This window comes from Enhydra lutris, unplaced genomic scaffold (genome assembly GCF_002288905.1).
Source record: "Enhydra lutris kenyoni isolate GAN:26980312 unplaced genomic scaffold, ASM228890v2 scaffoldscaffold86, whole genome shotgun sequence".
Lineage (NCBI taxonomy): Eukaryota > Metazoa > Chordata > Mammalia > Carnivora > Mustelidae > Enhydra > Enhydra lutris.
The window spans coordinates 1229039-1250556 of NW_019154170.1; the positions used below are offsets into that span (position 1 = coordinate 1229039).

Sequence of the window (21518 nt, forward strand, 5' to 3'; positions counted from 1 at the left end):
CACTGACCTTTCCTGGAAGGGAAGTTATTTCCTCATCTGGAAACAGTGATGGCTATTTCCTCATCGGGAAAATGGGGACACTGAGGGCTGTAGGCCTCACGGGGCCGCTAGCCATGCAGATCCAACAAGGTCAGGCTTGGGAAGTGGAAACGGGAGCCATCCTCACCACGCCCAGCAGCAGTAGCCTTAAGCTGGCTGGTCCCCTGGGCTCAGCATTCAAGGCCAGGGGGAGGGGCTGGAAGCGGGAGCTTTTGCAATTTGCCCTAGCTGCTCTGGCCTCCCTGCTCCTGGGTACTGATGAGAAGAGCCCCAGACTGGAGAGAACAACGAAACAGCCACTTCCTTCCTCGTTGGGGTCCCGCGAGCTGTGGTCACAAGCAGGGAGTAGATGTGAAGCAGCCCTGGCAGCTGCTGCTGGGGCTGGCCCCCAGCTCCTGTCCCCCAGCCCCCAACCCGTGTGTCCCTGCAGCCTTGGTCTTGTCCTCCCCCATCTCAGTGGGGTTCCGGGGCCGCACCCTGCATCCCTGCACTGTGCAAACAGCATCCTTGCCTCCAAAGGCTCTTGAGGTCCCCCCTCTCTTGGGGGAAGAGCTCTCAGTTTTGGCCTGACTGGAGAGGACAGGTGGGGACCCCTGTCCTTCTAGAGTCCGCTCCAACTCTCTCTCTTGGCCAACAGCCTTCTCTGTCCTTTCCCACGGCTGCTGGCTGCGGACCAAGCAGCCACATCAAAGGTCTCCCTGCTTTTTTGTCTGTCGTTTACAAACGGTCACCCTTAACCTCACTCCCCGCCCCCACCAACCACCATCGTTCTGCGGATCCACCCTGACAATGACCCACTACCCACCGCAAACATTCCACACTAGCTGGCACCGAAAGCAGCCATCACCACCACCAGCACACCCACAAGAAATATGGTCACCGCCAGCAGCACCAACAGCCCAACAACCATCGTTCAGTGGTGACCGAGAATGAGTCACCTCTGCCCAGCGCCATCGATAACTCCAGCAATGAATGAGCATCACCCACAGTGATGGTGACTGTAGAGGGGCTCTGTAAAGCGCTTTAGGAACATTGTTCCATTGAATCTTCCCATGCTCTTCCTGGCACTCGTCGTCATCCCTCCAGGAAGCAAGGATTAGCCTCGTGGATGGGGTCTGCTCTTTTTTGCCCCCTCCGTGGTCCTCTTGGGGGAGTATCTCCCCTCCTACAGCCCATCAGCTGAGCAAAACATTGACTAAGCAGTTCACAAGGCTTCCTTGGGAGGGGCTGCTTTTTTTTCAAGTAACAAATCATTTCCTGTGTTCTTTTGATCCAAGTCTGCCCATCTGAGCTCCTGAGCACCTCTGGCTTGGCTCCTTCTTTGAAGAATTCCCATCCCAAGCCCTGAGCTCTAGCGGATGGTCTGCTTTGTGAGTTACCCAGAGAGGTCCTTGGCCAGCGATGCCCAGGGTGTCCTGGGCTTTCCGAAGTCAGGGGAGGTTCTCTCTCAGACTAACCCGATCCCTGCCTCTTGGTGTAGCCCCTGCCTCCTCCACCTTGGCCAGCTGCCTGCTGCAACTGCCGGGAGCACTGCGATTGTCACCACTGGCTCTGTGACTGTCCCAGCCACATGCTGTCCTTGACAGACTGACGAAAAATGAAAGCTGAAGTGGCTTGCAGATGCATGGAGCGGTGGGTGCAAATTTTTGAGCCCGCCTGGGCTCTCTCTTAATGTGGGTGTCATGATGCTTCTGGGTCTAGACCCATGACAGTGAGAGTCTCCTGACCCCTTTCACCGTAATCATCATCAGATCTCAGCCTCACCCGGGGGGTGACACCTTTGGCCACAGAGTATCCCTTGCCATACTTGCTCGGGAGGGTACCAGTGGCCGTGCTGTGTCTCACCGTCCCCTCTTGCTGTGATTGCTATGACCAGACCACCCCTACACAGGCATGATGTCACGACACGATCGCTGCCCCCCATGGCCCATTCGACCCAGCCTCTGCTCCCAGCTGTGGACTCAGAGCGGCAGAACCCACAGGCTCTCTGAAGTTCTGAGAGTTTCTCCGAACACCTTCTACATCTCAGCTGACTTCCAAATATGACATATGTGGGAACCGAGGCCCAGAGAGGGGAAGTGACTTGCCCAAGGCCACACGGGAGGATGAGGGACCCAGCTGGGCTGGAAACTGGTTCCTGAAGCCCTGAGAAAGGGGTCTGTCCTTGTCCCTGCAGATACCGTGTGATCCTGCACAGTCATTCTCTGTCCTTCAGTCCCTGCTCCATCCTTGGTCCCCCATCATCACTCCCGCATCCTGGCGCTGCCAGATGTGAGCTTGGTCCCTGCTGAAGGGTGCTGGGGGCACCTGAAGCTGTAGTGAGGGACCCCCATGGGTCCTCTGGGACCCTCCCCAAGGCTCCACCTTCTGGTTGGTGGTGTCCAGGGCACCCCAACCTTGGGCTGGCGCCCCGCTCCCACTCTTGCACTGCAGGGCCGGCCCTTGAAGGACTTACCATGGTGGGGGTGTCCTGTCAGGCCCCTGGGGAGGGACTGGATGGGTCGTGGCGGGGTAGAGGCTCAGGGTGCTCCGGGGGGCGGCTCGGGCATGGCCCTGGTCCTGCTCCTGCACCAGACTCCCAGCCCTAGTTCCTCTTAGAACAGCCCCCGTCCCACTTCCTTTAGCGGGAGGGGCCACTGCTACAAGCGGGGGAAGCCGGGCCAGGGGCGGGGAGAGGGCTCCAGCCGGCAGTGCCGGGGCTGAGGGCGCTGGCTGTTTGGGGCTCTGAGCCTGCCTGAAGGGAGAGGTCGAGGACTGATGGCAGCAGCTGCCAGGCCCCAGAAAGACCCTTTCTCCAACTGCCTGGACAGGGGCTGCCGCGGACAGCACCCAGGTCTGGCAGCTGCGGGGAAGCATTTGGGCTGCTCAGGTCTCTTCAAAACCACTTCAGATGTGCGTCTGCTCAGGCGTCCCTAAGCAAACCCCCTCTTCCAGAGCTGCCTCTGCCATCTGCCGGTCTTTTCCCTAGAAAAGCCAGTGGGGAGCCACGTGGGTCTGTCATGGGAGGCAGGTGGGGGGGACACATCACGAGTGGAAGTTCCCAGGAAGCAGGGGAAGCTGTTACCTCCCAGACATGGGGTGTCAGCTCGGGATTTAATGCCCCCCAGCTCTGCACTTCCGGGACCCCACGTTCTTATAAAATGGGGTGCGGGCCCTCGCCGCAGTGTCCAGCTCACATAGGATTCATCAAGGGTTGGTCCGTGTCCTGATCTCGGGAGAGCAGCAGGCCACGTCCTGGTCTCCCCTGGACGTTTAGGAAGTGGCATTTCGGACAGGTTGTCACCTCCCGCGCCACACAGCGGGGAGGAGGCCGAGGCCCACCCCGGGAGCCTGGCAGGGAGGCCACAGGACCCGGTATCCCTGCGCCCCGGCGGGACGCGGCATCGCGCCTGGAGGCTGGCGAGGCGCGGCGCCCCCTAGTGGCCACGTGTGGGGAGGAGCGCGTCTGTCCCGGAACCTCCCGCACACGTTTGCTCCCGGGCGTGGTGCCTGCAGACCGCCGCGAAGCCTCCAGGCACCCGCGAGTGAGCGAGCGGCGGGAGGACCTTCTCCTGGTCGGAGGCTTCCGAGGGGGCTTCTGCACGGAGGGGACCGTGGCTGCAGGGTGAGCTGGAGTTAACTGGGTGGAAAGGGAAGGGGAGGGTACACCTGGCAGAGGAAGCAGCTCCCGCAAAGGCCCCCCCCCGAGATGGGAAGATGGCGGGAAATTGAGGAACTTCCTCGGGGCCTGGGAGGCCTGGGCGGCTGGACCGAGCCGAGGGCCTGGGGGTGCGGTAGGCGGGAAAGCCGGGGCCAGACCGGGTGGCTTGAGACCCTCCTTGAGAAGCTATAGAATCACTGGGCTCTGTCCCGGCTGGTGAAAGGCCCCTTTGGACTGATGGGAACCACCTGCGGCGGGAGCGGGGGTGGGGGGGTGGGGCGGGGGGCACGGCCCCTTCCATTCGGTGGCGGGGACTGCGTGTGACTCAGACTCACTGACGCGCTCACAAATCAACACTCGGAAAGCTACACAAGACAGAACTTTATTGATGGAGGGCTTCCTGGCGAGGGGTGTGTGGGCCCCAGGGCAGGGTCTGTAGCACCATGATGGGGGCGCCTGGATGTCGGGGTCCCCCTGGGGCAGGCAGGGCAGAGGTTGTGGTGGATCTTGCCAGCTCTGCCTCAGCCTTGTAGCTGGTCTGGTCAGGGGGAGGGTGTCAGGGAGGTGGTGCTAATCCCCCTCCCCCATAGCGGACATAGACCCTCCCCCTCCCCCGCCCCCAGCTCAGAGTGGAGGGATAGGGCAGTGCTGGGGGCAGGACACAGGCAGACCCCCTCCCCACCCCCACTCTTCACAGTACATATTCCGGTCAAAGGGGGGGCAGTATTAGGGGCTCCCTAGGAGTGGGTGAAAAGGGCTCTAGGGCGAACAGTTAGTTGTTCCCTCCTCAAACCCACCCTGGAGGGGGTCTCACTATGAACTGGGAGAGGGGATGAGGAGGGGCTCTGGGGTGGGTAGCCCCTCTCCATCCCCCAGCCAGGGGCCCTTTAGGGGTTCCCAATAAATAACTTCCGGCTTCGTCTCACCCTTTACTCCCAGCTCCCGCCCCCTCGGGCTCCTTCAGGCTGGCCAGCTGCGGGCGGGGTCCCCTCCAGCCGGCGCCCAGCGGTAGCTCTGGCGGGGGCCCCTAGCGGCCATGGCAGGTTTTGCAGCACATCTGGCGGAAGTAGGCTCTGCTGCAGAACTGAAATTTGAGCACCAGGGGGCAGTAGGCGACCTTGTTCACGTCTTTGCACTCTAGAGGGGGCGGGAGAGATCAGAGCTCAGGGCCCTTTCCCTTAGGAGCGCGTCTGAAGCCTGCACAGAGCTTCCTAGCTTTTCTGCCTCAGTTCCTCGCCTCTCAAAGGGAGCTTATAACTCTAACTCAAATTTGGGGGGAGGGTGCAAGGGGCGCCTGGGTGGCTCAGTCGGTTAAACGTGTCTGCCTTCCGCTCAGGTCATGATCCCCGGGTTCTGGGATCGAGCCCCACATCTGGCTCCCTGCTCGGTGGGAAGCCTGCTTCTCCCTCTCTTGCTCCCCCTGCTTGTGTTCTCTCTCTAGCTGTCACCCTCTATCAAATAAATAAATAAAATCTTTTTAAAAAAGTGTGTGGAAGAGGCTTGTAAATATGTCATTAGGCTGTTGGCGGACTTTGAGAGAGACAGTGCTGAGTCTGGGCCTCAGACTCAGCATTCAATCACGACAAAAGCGCTCCCTTTCAGTTATCCTTTTGATCCATTTGGGGCTGTAATCCTTGCTTGTTTCCCTTTGTGACCGACGGAGGACCCTGAGATCCAGAGAAGTTGTTCCTTCTCAGGGTATTTGAGTATTTTGTGTTCGTGGTCATCGACAGTCCGTTTGCGACAGTGATGCGGGCTCCCACTTGGCCAGTGAGGTAGGACAGGGCCTGGTGCCTAATAAAGGGCCTCACGTGGGTTGTTTTAGTCCATCTCTCTCATGCAGCTCCCGGGCTAGTGAGTATATCATTATCCCCCTGACCCATTAGAAGGAGCAGGGGAGGGAACCCAATCCAGGCAGTCTGGTTCCAGTGCCCGGGTAAGTTATCTATTGCCCTGTATGGAGAATAAATTCACTTAGGTAGAAAAAATGGACATATTTGAAGCAGCGGTTCTCTAGGGAAAGCGATTTTGTCCCCCAGGGGACATATGGCCAGATCTGGAGACATTTCTGCTCGTCACCACTAGGGGGCAGGAGCGCTGCTGGCATCTCGCAGACACAAGTCAGGACCACCATTGAATATCCTACAGGGCCCAGGGCAGCCCCCCTCCCCCAAGAATGATCCGGTCCAAAACATCAATAGTGGCAGAGGTTGAGAAACTCTGAATTAAAGAAAAACATTCGGCAGTTCACAGTTCGGATGGAGAAGAATGGGATGAAGGTCACGAAGGTGGCTGGGGGAATGACCTGAGTTTGGGTGCCTGGAAGGATCAGGCGCCTAATATGCTTGGCATACAGTGGCACTAAATACATGCCTGCAGGGAGAGGCGGTGCAGTGCCTGGAGGGGACAGAGAAAGACGCTGAGGTGGTTGGAGATGCTCCAGGCCAATGGTCAGGACTCCCACGCTCTGGACAGGGTCCCCGTGGAGCCCTTTGGCCCCCCGCCGCACATACCTTCGGGGCCGTCCCCGGGGGGCGCGCTGTCGCACTTGGCTTCGCACTGCTGTGTGGACGGGGGCCGCAGAGCCTCTGCGCACTCGCGCGATGGCTGGCCGGTGTGGCTGGAGCAGCGCACGGCGCGCTGTTGCTGCCCGATCCCACACTGTGCGGAGCACTGCGGGGAGTCGCTGCTGAGCCTCGGTGGGGCGCCCCTTCCCGCCGCCCCCGCCCCCAGGGCGCCGGCCTACCTCGCCCCACTCGCCTGTCACCCAGCGGGCCGGGGGACAGCGGCGCAAGTTGCAGCGCATGGTGGCTGGTGGCTTGGCTGCGGGCGGGCAGTGCGCAGGGGGCAGCGTGGCGCGATGGTCGGAGCTCTTGCACAGGACGACGCGATGGCGGAGGCCTGGCCCGCAGCTGGGGGTGCACTGTAGTCGGAGAGGGGGTTTCATGCTCCTGGGTGCTCCAGTCCCCGCACGCGGGGGGCAGGGAGGGACAGATGGTGGTCCAAAGGGCGACAAGGAGGGGTCAGCTAACCTTGGGCCGGTTTGGGGGGGCACTAGGTCGAGCAGGAGGGGCTTGTGACTGCCGAGAGGTGCCTTGGTGGGAACCCACTAAGGGCATCCCAGCATCCCCCCCACCCCCATAGGGAGCAGTATGGGCTGACCTCTGACCAGTCCAGGGCAGCCCACTCGGGCGGGCAAGCGGGGCCTTGGCAGGCCTCCAGAACTGGTGGGCGTGGCTGCGGGCACGCACTGTCATCCAGCGCCTTCTCCTCCGCGGCTGACACCCGGCGCTGGCACACCACTGAGCGACTGCGCACCCCGGCATCGCAGCTGCGGCTGCAGCGGGACCAGTTCCCTACAACCCAGCTGTGGGGAGGGGGCAGGTCTGAGAGAGTATGCAGGGGAGTGCCCTCCCTCCCTCTGGGGTCCTGGCATATCCTCCTCCTCCCCAGGAGCCAGCATCTTGACAGAATCCCGCACAGGGCTGCTTCTGCAGGGAGCACCCCAGCACACACCTGGGATAGCCCCACCCTGCACCCGCGCTGAGGGTGGGAGGTGCATCACGCTGAGGGAGAGCCTTGACCCCATCCTGGGGAGCACTATCACCCTGATCCTGGGAGCACTGCCCACTCTGGTTCTTGTCACCCTGAGCCTGCAGCCCCAGCAGGCACTCACTCTGGCGGGCAAGGCTCCGTGTTGCAGGCGCGCTGCCTCTTGGGGAGCTTGCTGTGGGCGCTGCAATGGTGGGGGGCCACCGCCGAGCTGTCCAACTGATTGCGGCACTCCACTGCCTGCACCTGGCTGCCTGGGGGTGGCCGGGAAACCCGCTCAGTCCCACTGGGACCAGCAGTGTAGCCCAGGGGACCAGTGCCTACCCCCAACTGCACCCCGACCTCACCGCCGGCACACTGGGCCGAGCACTTGGTCCAGGGCGCATAGTGCCAGGAGTAGGGAGGCAGTGCGTCTCGGGCAATGGGCGCGTTGAAGCGGTAGCGGAGGGCAGCCAGCTCTGTCCGGGCCAGTACCTGGGGTGGGGGAGGAGGCCATCAAGTGGAAGCCAAGCTCCAGTCCCCACAAGGAGGCTGATGTCTTCCTGCATCTTGCTCCCACTATTGTTACCATGATGATGAGAGATGCGTTTATGGGTCCCAGGGCTTCTAGGCTCTGCGTCTGATCTGGCCCCTGTCGCAGCTGAAAGGTGGTCCCAGCCAGGGGCAGGCGGTGGGGCTGGGGGGTCCCAGGCAGCCCCTCCAGCAGCAGGGATTCCTGGTCCCCCTTCAGGGCTAGGAGGACAGCATAGGGGTCAGAACCCCAGCTGCACTGACCCCCTGCTGACCCCCAGTCCTCATCCCACCATCTCCAGCTCACCTAGGTGACTGAGGGAGAGGTTCAGGTCCTGGATGAAGATGTGGACGGAGCCTTTGGGGATCCAGACGACTTCCTCGTACCCTGGACGGTGGAGCTCAGATGTCGCCCACTTGGCCCTTCCCCCACACCTGCCTACCCCCCCCACCCCCCCATTCCTGGCCCTCGATGACAACAGTAAACCATTACTGCAGTAAGTGCTTACGAGGACATCTCACTGCAGCACCAGGCCTGGCTCTGTGAAGTAGATGGCCCGTCACACCCATTTTACAGATGACAAGACTGAGGCTCAGAGAAGCTAAGCAACTCGCTCAGGTTTGACAGCTAGGAAGTGGCGGGGCTGGGGTTGGAACCCCAACTTTCCTACCTCTCTGACCACCACAGTGGTGTGGTCGGTTTCCTACCCCCCAGCGCAGAGGGATGGGGGCGCTGTGGAGGCCCCAACCCACATGGTGACATGGCGAGTTCAGCAGTAGGGGCTCCACCACTTCCAACCTGGGTCCCTTCCCAACCCCTGAACCCCACACGGGGGCCTCACTGTGTGTGTCTGCTCCCAGGAGCCACCCCTCACTCCCTGGGGTCGCTGTCCTTCAGCCCAAGGTTGGAAGGCAGGCTCAAGTTCACCCTACCCTACAGATATCCCTCCCCCCGTAAGACTTTTCCTCCAGCACAGAGTCTCTCAAGCCCCTGGTTCAGACCATGGAGAGTGGTCAACCCCTCTGTCCCCAACCCAGGGCCAGCCTCCCAGGGTGGGGGCGGGGAAAGGTTTAGGTCCCCTCCCTCTTGGCATGTTAGTTGCCAAGGTTTAGACACCAGAGCCCAAGCTAGTCCCTGACCCTGAGCTGGGGCATTGCTGTGCCCCGGGACTTCTTGGGGTCCCCACTGGGCCCCTGGGTCTGAGTAGCTGATGCTGGCTACTGTGATGGGGTCAGTCCTGCCCTCAGTCACCAAGCGGCAGAGGGAGAAGGAATGGGGATCTCTCACCAGCTGCAGGCGAGGCTGGGCTGAAGACCCCCTCAATGGTTTCACAGGCACTGCCGTCACCACCGCAAACCCGACACTTGTCCTCCCTCAGGTCGGAGCCCAGGACCCGGTCGCAGCCCACGTGCTGGGGAGGTGGGGAGGGTGGTGGGGGAGCGAGTGTCAGTGAGCCCCCCTCCCTGCCTTCACTCCCCTATTCCTTGCCCTCTGTCTGGGAGTCCCCTTCACCTTGCACTCGCCGCTGACGCAAATGTCCACTGTGTCAGGGCGACAGGGCGTCCCGTCCACCACGGCGGCCGCTCTCTCCGTGTAGAAGTTGAAGCCTTCGGCCAGGCATGTGAGTGAGCAGGCCTTCACGCCCCCTGGGGGGGCACAGTCCCGTCAGACGGAGGGCCAGGCCACCTGGGACTCCCTGCTCATTCCCGAGGATGGGGGTAGGAGAGGCAAAGAGGGACAGATCCCGGCTCCAGCATGGCTGGGCAAGTTGCGCAGAGAGAGTCGGGATTCCTGGTGTCCAGTCAAGGAACTGTTGAACCACATCCTGGGATCTTTGGCCCCTTGGGTGAGGGGGCGCTCAGGGCAGACCCCACAATCCTGCGTCCACCTGCTGCCGCCCTCCAGTGCCCCATGGCCTTCTGGGTCCCTCACTCACCTCCTCGGTATGTCTTCCACGTGTAGAATTTTCCACGGAAAGGGATGCTGTCAAATTCAGAGCATTGCATTTCCCGGAAGTCCTGGGAGCCTGGGGGACAGTCCTGGGGGCAAGAGAGGGACAGGGAGGGAGGCCATGTGTGGGGGGTGGAGTTAGGGCATGGGCCCGATGCTCAGAGCAGGGATGGGTTGGAGGGGGGAAGCTGAAGGCAAAAGGCCAGGAGGAATCTGTGGGGGGCCAGGTGAGACTGGTTGGTGGCTTGGGCCAGGGCCAGGCGGTGGGGCTGGAGGGATGGGTACTTCAGAGATGGAGCAGATGACTCATGAGAGTTTGGGGCGAGCTAGGGATGTTGGCTGGGTTTCTGATTTCAGACCATGAGGCCTTTCTTGAGAACAGGCCTAGAAAGGAGCCAGGAGCACTCATTATGGGGGGTGGGGCGTGTGTGGACTCCCTGGGGACAGGAGCCACTCTGGTGGGGCTGCAAAGACCACTCACCCCGCAGCCCCCCAAGCGCTCCCTGCCCTCTGAACACCCCGAGCTGCAGTAAGCCTTGTGCTTACTGGGTGTGTCCACAGAAGACTCGCTTACAGTCAGAAGCCCCAACCAGCCATGGGGAACCCCAGCATTTAAAGAAGGGACAGCAGTGGAGACGAGAAGACAGAAGGTGTATGGGGAGGAGCTGGGAGCACAGGGCAGGGGTGATGGCAGCAAGGGGGTCGAGTGGGGTAGGGAGTTGTGGATGGAGGCCATGGTTCCCGGGCAGAAGGGAGGACAAAGGGAGAACCCAGACTGGGTCCTCAGTGGCTACTGGGTTTGGTGACAGCTTGGAGATGGCTTTGGGGTGGGGTTGGGGAAGTTTGGGGAACCCGGCTTTGAAGGGGGGGTGCAGTGCACTGTAGCTGGAGGAGGATGCGGAGGTCATACAAGTTCAAAGTGGGGGAGTCATCTGAGAATGGGAAGGAACCAGACGCTTGCAGGGGAGCCCCGTCCTGTTGGCGCCGGGGCCCAGCGGCAGGTGTCTGGAGGGCAGGGCAGGACAGCGGATCTCTGCTTGGGGTCCTGGGGAAACTCACGTCGGTGTTGCAGGAGCGGTGCCGCCGTCTCTCACCCAGGCAGTACTTGCCCCCAATTGTTGGCCTGAAAGGGTTGGGGTGGGGAGACAAAACAGATGTGGGGCGGGGGGCCGGTTAGACAGAGGGGGACCCCGCCCCCGCCCCGCTCTCTTTACAGAGGGTCCTGAGAGCTGACCTGGGGCTGTCGCAGTGACGGCTGGAGGAGGACACACCGCCGCCGCACGTCCGGCTGCAGTCGCCCCACGGGGTCCACGGGCCCCAGGCCCCGTCCACGCCCTCCGGCCGCGACCCGAAGGGGACGCACACGCGCTTGTAGCACCACTACGGCAGGTGTTGGGGAGAGGAAGACGGTGAGTCCCGCTCGGTGGACTCCCGGGATCCCGGCGCTCTTTCCTGCCCCGTCCCTCCCCCAGCGAGAGGTCTCCGCATCCCTGGGATGGGACCGAAGGGGCGAGGGTGGAAGTGGGGTCTGGGGACCCGGACACAGGCCAGATGGGGGCGTGGCCTAAGCCTACGGTCACCGCCGGGAGGTGAAATTCGCCCAGGGTCTAGCACTGCGGGAGTAGGGGCAGCGGGTGGCCTCAGGCCATGGGCGGGACCTGCGGACAGTGGGCGTGGCCAGAGCAGAGGGAAACGAGCACAGAAGCGCGGTGGGCGTGGCTCAAGGGCAGGGGGCGGGGCCCGGCTTGCGGCCCGGGCGGGCGCTCACCCCCTTGTCGATGGTGTGCGTCTGGCACAGAGTGCCCTCGGCGGCAGGAATGCTGTTGGTGATGCACCGGTTGCTCTTGCTCAGACACCACAGCTCGCTGCAGACCTCCTGCGGGCCAAGGCGCCTGCTCAGGCTCGCCCCCCGCCCTCCTCCCTCGGGCAGCCCGCCCGCCGGGGGCGGGGACCCGCTCACTGCCGCCTAGCAGTGGGGCCCCAGCGCTCCTCCGCTGGGTCTCCAGGAGCCTTCTGGAGTCTTCCTGTGGGGCATGACCTGAGACCTCCCCTCTGCCTTATGGGCTGCACTTAACCAACGTCCGTGTGTATGGCAACCCCCTTAGGCATCACTAAGGGCATCACATCTCACATTTCACTGTGAGAAAACCAAAGGCTTAGACAGGTAAAGTCACTTGCTAGGGGCCACACAGCTTCTGAGGGGCAGCCTCGGCTCTAACCCGGGCCTTTGATAGACCACTCTGTGACCTCATCACTCTGGTGCCTCTTGAGTCTCCAAACCTGCTGAGGAACAAGATGATTCTGCATTCCTTGTTGGGATGGGGAAAGCGGCCCCTGGGAGAACAGTAATTCTGAAAACTCTGGCCTGGAAGATGGCTCAGGTCAAAGGCCTCATCTCTAATTTTTTCCATCTGGTGGTCTTCTTTATTGCCCCCACCCCCCGCCCCGCAAATTGTGGAAGCTCCTGGAACTTTTACTCTATGGGAGACTCGGCCTGAACAAAGCCAGGCTGGATCTGGGTGGGATGCGACTTTGCCCACTGAAAACTCTGCCCTCCTTCCTGTTGGAATCCTGCTTGGGCTGGACCAGTCCCAGGAACTCACTCTGACCCTTTGGGTTAATATCGCTGGACAAACCCCCTGGGTTCAAGGGTGTCCAAATCTCTGACCCTCTAGCCTACATCTGCCCACCTCCCAGGGCCTTCCCCCACCCTGGGAAATGGAGATCCTTCATTCTCCTTTTTATAACCATGTGCCATTTCCTCTTTGAACCTAATCCTTTCAAGTTTTGATGATCTGGGACTGGGCCAATCAATGGCTGTAGGAAGGGGCAGCCTCTGAGAGACATCTGCACACACATGAGAAGCTCCAGAAGGTTGTTTTCAAGTCCGCATCCTCAACCGTCCTCCAGAGTCCCTGTCTTGTGCTCCTTCAGAAGCTACGTCTCAGTTTAAAACTCAGCCTGGTTTTCTGGCTTCACTTGGCTTGTGTCCTCCCCACCATTTGTAAATATCATGGGCCCTCATCCCACTTCTGACACCTCTTAAAGAGAACTGGCTATTCCAGTCCTGCTTTTCCTTCTCTCCACAAGGAGGCGCTGTGGTGCATGTGAACGGGCTCTGGGCCATTCGGGGAGACTTCGGCCCCGCTGGGGAATTGCCACCCCCCCCACCCTGTTTTCTCATCTAAGAGATGGGCCTTGCCTACATAAAAGGCTGAGAGGCATGTGACAGAGTAGATCTGAAAGAGATTGCACAAACTCCCTGTTATTGTGTAACAGTGACCACAGCTATCTCTGGGCTAGGCACTGGGCCCAGCTCTTTACATGCGTTAGCCAAGTTATATGTAGTCAATAATTTCCCCCTTTGCCAGGGGCTCCGGGAAGATGTTCCTTGGAGAAATAAAAGAAAGAATCAATTCAACATACAGCCAGTACCGGTCCAAGCTCCTTATTCCGGCACTTCCTCCCCTCCCCCACCTCATTATAAAATTTGGAGTCACAGTGAGACCTTTGAGTCCCAGCTCTGACATGTTCTTGAACTGTGACATTGGGCAAGGCACCCTCCCTATGCCTCAGTCCCTTCATCTGTAATGTGGAAATATAGCAGGATTGTCAAGAGTTTAAGTGAGATGAAACATATCACATGCTTAGCACATAGTGGGCGCTCAGTAAATGTCAGCCACTGTCATCATGGTTAGGATACCAGGGACACAGCAGATGCTCCAGATTCTTTAGAATTCGTTAAGGGTGCTACAGTTACCAGCCAAGCTGGGGAGGGTGGGCAAGAGCAGGTTAAATAGAAATGATGCCAGGGTTTGTCTCCTTGTCTTGCCCTGGGATGAAGTGAGGGCATTAGAACAGCTGCCTTTTCCTGTGTTGAGTCAACATGGCCTCGGCTTGGACGTGGCCATCCAAACTCTGATCTCTGGAGTCTTGAGGAAGCCAGCAGGCCTCCAGCTTCCTTGGGGGCAGCTGGGAGTGGGACCCCCAGCTTGCTTCTCTACAAAAGGATGGGGCTTTGGGAAATCAATGCAAACTCACCAAGAGGGAGGGGTGGCCTGGAGGCTCAGAGCTCGTCCAGCCAAGCATCAGGGCCAGGCGATCTTGTGAACCAGTTGGTGGGGGATGTGGGGAATGAAGACAGGGTGTCCCTGGAAGGCTCTGCCCAGTTCTTTGCCGAGTGGGAAAGATGGTGCGTCCCCAGGGAACTATTTCCATCCCATTTGGAATGTTTGGTGAAAAACTGCCCGGTTAGAGGGCTTGGGACTTTAGTCCTGCAGCAGCCCACCGGTGGCCTGACAGGCTGGACAGAAGGGGGTGCCCAAGGTCTCCCCAGACAAGCCCCCAAAATCAGGGGTCTGGAGGGCCAGGAGATCCCATCCTCCCAGTCATTGAGTGCGTGTGACATCTATACACCTGTGCATAGATGTCTCTTTCCCCCTGGCCCCCACAGGGGCTCACCCCCTTCCCAAATCTCCCACCCCCTGCGGCCCCTCCCCTCCCAGGAAGGAAAGCAGGAAGGCTCTCTCTACCCCGTATTTACACTGACGCGATTTGACTCCATGTTGGAAGCGGCACTGTTCGTCTGCGTCGTAGGCCTGGCCGGGTGCCACCGTGGGGTACACGAAGTCCTGTCTGGGGGGCCGGTTGTTCAGGCACAGCCCCAGGCCTGAGCTGGGGCAAGAAAAAGGAGCTGTAACATCAGAGGGCTGTAGGCGAAGAGCTCAGGGGCCCCGGGGGAGGTGTGGGTCATAGGGCGCAGGCCTACGTAGGGAACAGGACCCCTCCCAGAGGCAGCTCCGGTTTCCAGACCCTACTCCCCTGCGCCCCCTCCCCCACCCCCAATCCGAGCCAAGGTGAGCGGGAGCGCGGGCAGGCATGTGGGCACGTCCTCACTCCAGAAAGCTGGTGATGTAGTCGCGGCTGCAGGACGACCACACAAAAGGGTTGGTCTTCATGGTGATATGGGCAGCCATGAGCTTGGCTGGGTCCTGGCCACGGGCCCCACAGCTGTTCCCTACACCGTCGTGGTTCATGCCAAACCTGGGGGAGAGCAGCGTCGGCTCCACCACCCGGGCCGAGGAATCTGCCATCCGGCCCGTCCCCGTCCCCCATGCCCCACGCCCTGCGGTGTCCCATGCCTCACGTGTGTCCGATCTCGTGGGCGATGGTGAAGGCGGTGGCCAGACCGATGTCCTCGTTGATGCTGCAGCTCCTCTCCCGCTCGCACATGCCGCCCACGGGGGCCAGGCCTGGGGGACGGGCGCGTGGGGCAGTGCTAGGCTCGGGTTGTGAGGGCTGGCCCAGCCAGGTCCCCACCCCGCCAGGGCTGGGGGCACCCATCTGCTGCCTCCACAGGTGCCTGAAGCCTAGGGGGGTTAAGTACCTAGTGTGCCACAGGGCTTGTTCCTATAGATGCAGATGTCATAGCTGTGGAAGGAGAGGGGGGCAGTCAGGTGCTGCGCTGCCTCCCTAATCCCTGCAGGGGCCACCATAACTGATTTCAGAGGCTCCCTTTGGCCTCTCACCCGGAGCCCCATGCTCTGCCCGCAGTGGACCTCGGGGATGCTGGGGGTGCGTAAGTGACTGACTGACTGCATCAATGAGACAGCAAGGGAACGAGACTGTCTGTGCCCAGCTGTCCCTGCCTCCCCTCCCCCGCCCCTCGTCCTCCTGAACCAAGGCTCTCAGGCTCCCAGCAGCCCCTCCCCAACTCTGACTCCCCACTGGAGTGGCCGCAGTTTCCCAGCCGCTCCCATATCCCAGCAGAAGTGAGCCCTGCTTGGACCTGGAGGGTCCCTGGGACCACTCGTTCCCCTGGCCCATGTCCTGGAGTCCTCCCCGCCCCTCACCGCGTGATGAGCACTGCTGTGTCGTGGTTGGCCACACCGTTCTCTGGAATGGCATTGCCATGGCCGCTGCGATTCACGATGGATTTCTGCCACTTACAGAAGCTGTCCAGGGACTTCCCGGCATGGTGGGTGATCTCCAGGGTCGGCTGCAGACAAACAGAGGGGCATGGGGGCCAGCCACCCCTGGGGGAGGGGGATCTGCAGGCGGGGGGGAGACAGGCAGCGCTGGTGTGCAGGGGCAGGTGCGGGGAGGGGGCCCTCGCACCTGGTCCTCCGTGAGCAGGATGAGGCGTGTCACCAGGATATTAACGATGTTTCCCAGACTTGAGTCCTGGAAAAGTTTGGCAACCTGACCTCCAAGAAACAAGAGAGACCGAGTCTTAAGAGGGGCCCAGAGCAGGAGACAAAAGGCAAAATGGCAGTAGCCCTCCTTCACCAAGTAAGTCCTGCGGGCCAGGCCTTGGGCTACGCCTGCTGCGCAGGTAGGGACGATGGTCATTCCCATTTTACAGAGGAGTAGACCGACACACAGAGAGGTCAGGACCCACAGCGGGTAGGTGCCACAGGGGGATTCATGTCTGGGTTGCTCCCTGGTACCTTTCTTTCTGACTCGCCCCCATTCAGCTTGTCTGTTGTCCTCCATCCCTACCCACCCCCGCAGTGGCCCCAAGTGTCTCTGCCCAGAGGTGGCCCGAGGGACGTGCACATTTGGTCTCATTCCACAGTTGTCTAAAGGTACCAATTTGGGGGTGCCTGGGTGACTCAGTTGGTCAGCGTCTGCCTTCAGCTCCAGTCAGTATCCCGGGGTCCTGGGATTGAACCCCATGTCCCCGTGGCTCCTCCTTGGTGAGGAGCCCGCTTCTCCCTCTCCCTCTGTTCCTCCCCTCTGCTTGTGCTCTCTCTGTCAGGTCAGTACTTAAAATCTTAAAAAAAAAAATGTATCAATTTGAGCATCACCACAAGAAAGTGGAAGTGTTGGGGGGCAGGAAGCTCTGGAGACAGGGGTGAGGGAGGGGGAGGAAGAGCCTGGGGTCAGGGGGGTGGTCGCCACGGAGCCTGGGGCATCACTGTCCCACGTGGTGAGCCACAGAAACTGGCAGGTTCTAGACAACTTTTTTTTTTTTTTTAAATTTTGTTTATTTATTTGACAGAGAGTTCACAGGTAGGCAGAAAGGCAGGCAGAGAGAGAGGGGGGAAGCAGGCTCCCTGCTGAGCAGAGAGCCAGATGCGGGGCTCAATCCCAGGACCCTGAGCTCATGACCTGAGCCGAAGGCAGAGGCTTAACCCACTGAGCCACCCAGGCACCCAGGTTCTAGACAACTTTGAAAGCCCAAGGGAGGGAAGCAGGGCTAAGGCAGAATATGTGGTGCTATGTCAACATTTTGGGCCACCTCTCTGTCTGCTGACCTTTTTCTCTTCCCTTTTTGCATCCGCGAAACAATAGCGCCCCCTGTCAGGCTCTTACTGCATGCCAAATGCTCTGTCTGGCTCTCCCTGCCCCCTCCCTGCCTGGACTCTTTCCTCCCGGGGTAGATACTATGACAACAGTGTCGTACAAATGTGGAAACTGAGGCTCGGAGAGATCCGGAGTCTCCACGGAGAGCTGGTATGAACCCTGGGGATATCTGAGTGTGAGTGAGCGAGGTCACCATGTGAAGTGGTGGGCAGGTGCCTGCGGGAGGGTTCGGGTGTGTGCCCCCCTGTGTACTGCTGGCCTCAAGTTCAAGCTGCGTCCTTGTTTTATACAGCAGGTGCCTGCGCAGCCCTGACCGCGTGCCCAGGGCTCTTCCGAATGCTCTCCCGATTCACTGCGACTGCCTGAGCCTTGTGGAGGAGGTACTATTCCTACCTCCATTTCACGGGTGGGTAAACTGAGGCACAGGTGGGGGGGGAGGGACTGGTCCAAGGGCACACAGCTAAAAAGCAGCAGAGCCGAGTCTATGCTCCCGGCCGCCCAGCGAGGCTGCTTCTCCTTATTTCTTGCCCAACCCGGCCTCCTTTTTCACTCTGCCCCCTCCGCGTGGGTTCCTTGACCTCAGGGCTCCGTGGCCAGGGAGGGGGAGGCACTTACAATGTTCATGATGGCCAGCACGTACTGTTCCACGTCTCGGCGCCCGTGGTAGGCCACCATCATCTTGTCAGCCACCACCAGGGTCTCCACGTAGCGCTCGCGGCTGACGGAGCGCTTCAGGCCTGGCTGGCCACGCTCGGTCTCATTCCCCAGGGGCCTGGCGGGGGGCGGCTTCAGGGTACGGAGCCACCATGGCCGCCCCTTCCATGGCTTCTCATCTGGATGGACAATTTCTGGTCATTCTGCTGCCTGCTCGTAGGTCTATGACCCTGTCTGACGGCGCATTGGCCTCACGGGCCAGCAGACCCCTTGTTCTTTGGCTACTGGGTGTCCTGGGTGTCCAGTGTCTGGCTCTACTATGGTCTACTACCCAGAGGATGGGCTCTACGCTGTCACACTGGTTGGTGGCACGGACAGCTGGGCCCCATGACAACTAGAGTGACCGCGCCCCTTCCTGAAAATTCCATCGCCCAAACATAGGCGTGGAGCTGCCCGCCTTGGCATGGGCACTGTGCACTTGTGGGACTCTGCGGTCTTCCAACAGAGCCACGTTCTTGCCAACACACCGTCCAGCTGTGCAGCTGGAGGACAACCCCACTGCTGGAGGGTCCTACTATCCAGCTGGTCTCACCGGCCATCTGACTGTGAAACAACCCACCCTTCCATTCTAAACACCGACCACGGTTGTAGGTCTGACACATGGGGTCCCATGCCCAGACTGTTGGATCACATGCCTCATAGAATGTCCCCGGGGTCTGCCCTTATCCCTGCAGCTGGACGACGGCCCTTGTAAATATCGGTCTCATCCAGCTTTCTTGCTCCCTCACCCCAGCCTGTCTGATCAGACACCTGTCCCTGTGCAAATCTGGTTGTAAACTGGACCTTCTGAACAGGGTTTGCACCGTGCAGTGGCTCGAATCAGCCACTCATCGGCTGCTTAGCTGTCTGATCACCCCGTCATCCTGGAGACAGACGGTTTATACCTGAGCACCTGTCTCACTCACAGCGGGGCCATCAGACACTGCCGCCTCCCTCTGCCCGTCCCCACAAAGACAGATGTACCTCTCACTCCGCAGGCTGTGTCCAGGTGGGGGTGACGCAGAGAGGAGCGCTTGTACACCACATGGGGGCCACTGTCCTCTGGGCCCTGGGTCCCTTTGGGCCCAACTTGCAGGGGCTCGATCAAATATTCTTCTTCATCTGCCACAATCAGGCCATGCTGGGGGTTGGGGAGCGGGTGGACGGCTTGGATCAGGCTTTGGTTCCTAGGGCCCATGGGACCCTACCTATGTCTTTATGATTCCATTCTTTCTGTCTTACTGGATTTATGTTACTTTTCCTTTTTCACCTTCCTGAGGAGGAAGTTTGGTTGGTTCCTTTGCAGCCTGACCTTATGGCTACACATTTTCCTCAAAGTTCTGCTTTAGCTACATCCTAGAATAACTAATCCTTGTGATTAGCTCAAAATGCTTAAAAAAAAAAACATCCACCTGGATTCCTTCTCTGACCTACATGGAGAAGTGTTTTTCATAACTCCCAAGCTGGTGGGCATGTCCCCCTGCTTCCCGGAACCCTCTGCTCACCAGGCCCCCACAGGTGCTGATGGCCACATGGGAGCTGCCAGCCTGACCCTGCAGGTGGCCGGCGTAGAGGCAGTGGGGCCGGGCAGCCCTCTGCCAGGCCAGGCCCTCCCGTGTCCAGTACTCCACAGAGACGTGCCCTGCTAGAAGGCGGGGGCTGCGGGTCAGGTTCAGCAGGAAGTGGGTGCTGGGTGCGGCCACCTTATAGTAGAGGCGGGACTCTGGGGCTGGCCCTGTGCCCCGACGCTGCCTCCGGGGCGCGGGGGGCGAGAAGGCCAGCAGGGCCCCATTGTGGTCCACTCGTGTGGGGAAGGCGATCTCATAGCTCTCCAGACTGGACAGGAACTCATCTGTGGGCGAGGGTCAGAGGCTTGGGGCGAGCCGTGGGAGCAACGTGGGTCTTCGTGGCTTGGCTATGGGGCCAATGATGCTGGCCTCACTGACCCCAGGGCCCTCCCCCAAGTGACTGCCATCCCAGCCCCACTGACCCTTCCTCGGCTCCTCGTTCCCTCCCCATGCTGCCCCGGGACGCCCCTACCTTGAGACTGGAAGGCGTGTATGACTTCGAATGTGAGGCCCAGCCCCAGGGTAAGGGCCCAGCGGAGGATCTGGTAGGCGGGAGCCATAGAGGCCACGTGTCCACATGTCTCTCTCCAGCCCCGGCTGCCGGCAGCCCCCACAGCACCGCCTCCCCTTTTCACAGCCTGGGCAGCATCACCGGGCTCCTGGGAGGGAGGAGTTGGGTCGGGGGGCGGGGCGGGTGCCTTGTCCTGCTGCCCAGTGTGGCCAGTGCTGAAGCCCATTCCTCCCAGCTCCCGGGATGCCCCTGGCATTTCCTCTCCCTGTCCCCACCCCCCTCATCCTCCCTATGCTACAAGGATACATAGGGGATCGTGACTCGGTGGGTACCTACTACGTGCCAGCCACCGGCCTTAGTGTTTTCACACCATTTCATTTCATTTCCACAATAATCCTGAGGACTCGTTCATGGCTAACGATAGGCATGGCATAGATGCCGTCTCTGCCCACCGAGGGGCCATCTCCTAGGAGTGACCGAACCAGAGAAGTTCAGATTGTGACAAGTTCTCTAGAAATAACGGGGAGGCTCAGAAACTGGGGCATGGAGGATGAGAAGAAACTTGTCACGAAGAGACAGGAGAAGGTGCCCAGGGAGAAGAGCAGCAGAGGCAAAGGCCCAGAGGCAGGGAGGACCTGGGTGTGGACCCAGGAGCACAAGGGCCAGTGCGGCTGGGCAGAGTGCCTGTGGGGAGGCAGTAGTGCAGCAAGGGGAGGCTGGAGTGGAACACATCTGAAGGCTGTGCTGGTCAGTGGGCATTTTCAGCCCAGATTAAACCAGAAGTGACTGGCTCCTCCCACTAACCCTGTCTGACTTAGGCCCTGCCATTGGATGCCTGGCCACAGGGAACATTATTCACACCTACAGGTGGCATCTGTCCCTCTGACCTCTCCTCCACCCTCTGTTTCCAGCCTCGACCCTGGTTCGACTCCTTCTCCTTTCAGATTCTTCTTTCTGGAAGCTCTAGGGTTGTCCGGGAGGGCTCGGTTTCTCTGGCATCTGCCCCAGGCCAGCCTGCTGTGCACAGACACCACTTTGGGCCACTACCCCGTGCCAAACCCTCCTCCCCACTCCTGTCTCCACCCTCCTCCTCCTCCTCTGTGCTGTTTCCCCCTTAATCACACACTGTCTTGTTTTCTTTGCAGCCTGGCCAAGTCTGAGAGTTGATCTCCAAACAGGGCAGTTCAGCACACGAGGGAGTGAGCCAGGTTTTCAACAAGATGCAGACTTAGAAGCTGACATTACCCACTTCTGCTTGAACCCCTCTAGCGACGGGGAGCTCACTCCAAGACGCTCTGTGACCCTACTGGTCCCTTCAGCTGGGCTAATGATTATCCCTTGTTTTTTGGTTTGTTTTTACCTTTTGGGGGTGGCAGTGGGCAGCCTGGGGTCGGACACCTGTGCGTGAGCCCCTCTGTGCCTCAGCCTCTTCTTTAGTGCCTAGACAGGGAGGGGCAGGGAGGAGGAGCTGGCCTGGGTCTGAAGTTCAGGGGTGGCTGAGAATACTCTGCCCTTCCCCCTGACCCTGGCAAACCTCCTCTTGGAGTTCATGCTCCTTCAGTTCCTGGTCCCCCACCAAACTCCCTCCTCTCCTACTATTCCTCCCTGTGCCCTGATCTCCTCTTGTCTCCTCTCCCGTATTCCATCCTGGAGACCTTGACCGGCTCTGATTAAACCTCTTCCTGGTCAGTTCCCCCTGACCCTCCCCTTGCCTTAACCACCCTCCCCTCCCATGCCAAGGTGGCA

At 60.2% G+C, this 21518-nt stretch overlaps 2 protein-coding genes across 8 annotated transcripts in view; both read right to left on the reverse strand.

Annotated features, from left to right (window-relative positions):
* Positions 1-3114, reverse strand: part of LOC111161642 (myosin IF) — a 33073-nt gene extending 29959 nt beyond the window's left edge. The window contains exons 1-2 of the mRNA XM_022525405.1: positions 3104-3114; positions 2495-2773 (exon numbers count right to left, since the gene is read on the reverse strand). Of these exons, the coding sequence (XP_022381113.1) occupies positions 2495-2773; positions 3104-3114 (290 nt within the window). The remainder of the gene's footprint in view (positions 1-2494; positions 2774-3103) is intronic.
* Positions 3115-4045: 931 nt separating this feature from the next.
* Positions 4046-21317, reverse strand: LOC111161692 (ADAM metallopeptidase with thrombospondin type 1 motif 10). Of its 7 annotated transcripts, XM_022525512.1 has the most exons (26): positions 21133-21190; positions 20660-20786; positions 19734-19920; positions 19199-19545; positions 18678-18834; positions 17616-17833; positions 15810-15893; positions 15545-15690; positions 15079-15122; positions 14839-14944; positions 14589-14735; positions 14225-14366; positions 11461-11568; positions 10927-11072; positions 10752-10815; positions 9679-9781; positions 9255-9388; positions 9030-9153; positions 8049-8129; positions 7800-7963; positions 7579-7705; positions 7356-7485; positions 6842-7046; positions 6426-6602; positions 6193-6352; positions 4046-4816 (listed from the first exon to the last, which is right to left on the reverse strand). In XM_022525512.1, exons 3-26 carry the CDS (start codon positions 19819-19821, stop codon positions 4707-4709), a joined length of 3312 nt encoding a protein of 1103 aa, XP_022381220.1. In that variant the 5' UTR covers positions 19822-19920; positions 20660-20786; positions 21133-21190; the 3' UTR covers positions 4046-4706. The 7 variants fall into 7 exon arrangements, 6 of the variants coding, with proteins under 6 accessions (XP_022381220.1, XP_022381219.1, XP_022381218.1 ...); XM_022525511.1 differs by lacking the exon at positions 20660-20786 and having other exon boundaries at positions 21133-21315; XM_022525510.1 differs by having other exon boundaries at positions 20634-21315.
* Between the last annotated feature and the right edge of the window lie 201 nt (positions 21318-21518).

Excerpts from the sequence above, each read along its gene's own strand:
- LOC111161692 (XM_022525506.1), bottom strand. The coding sequence starts at position 20,028 with ATGCCAGGGGCATCCCGGGAGCTGGGAGGAATGGGCTTCAGCACTGGC. Across the intron at positions 15,691-15,809 it reads TCCTGCTCACGGAGGACCAG|CCGACCCTGGAGATCACCCA; the intron begins GTGCGAGGGCCC and ends GTTTGTCTGCAG. Across the intron at positions 4,817-6,192 it reads CCCCGGGGACGGCCCCGAAG|AGTGCAAAGACGTGAACAAG; the intron begins GTATGTGCGGCG and ends CGCCCCCTCTAG.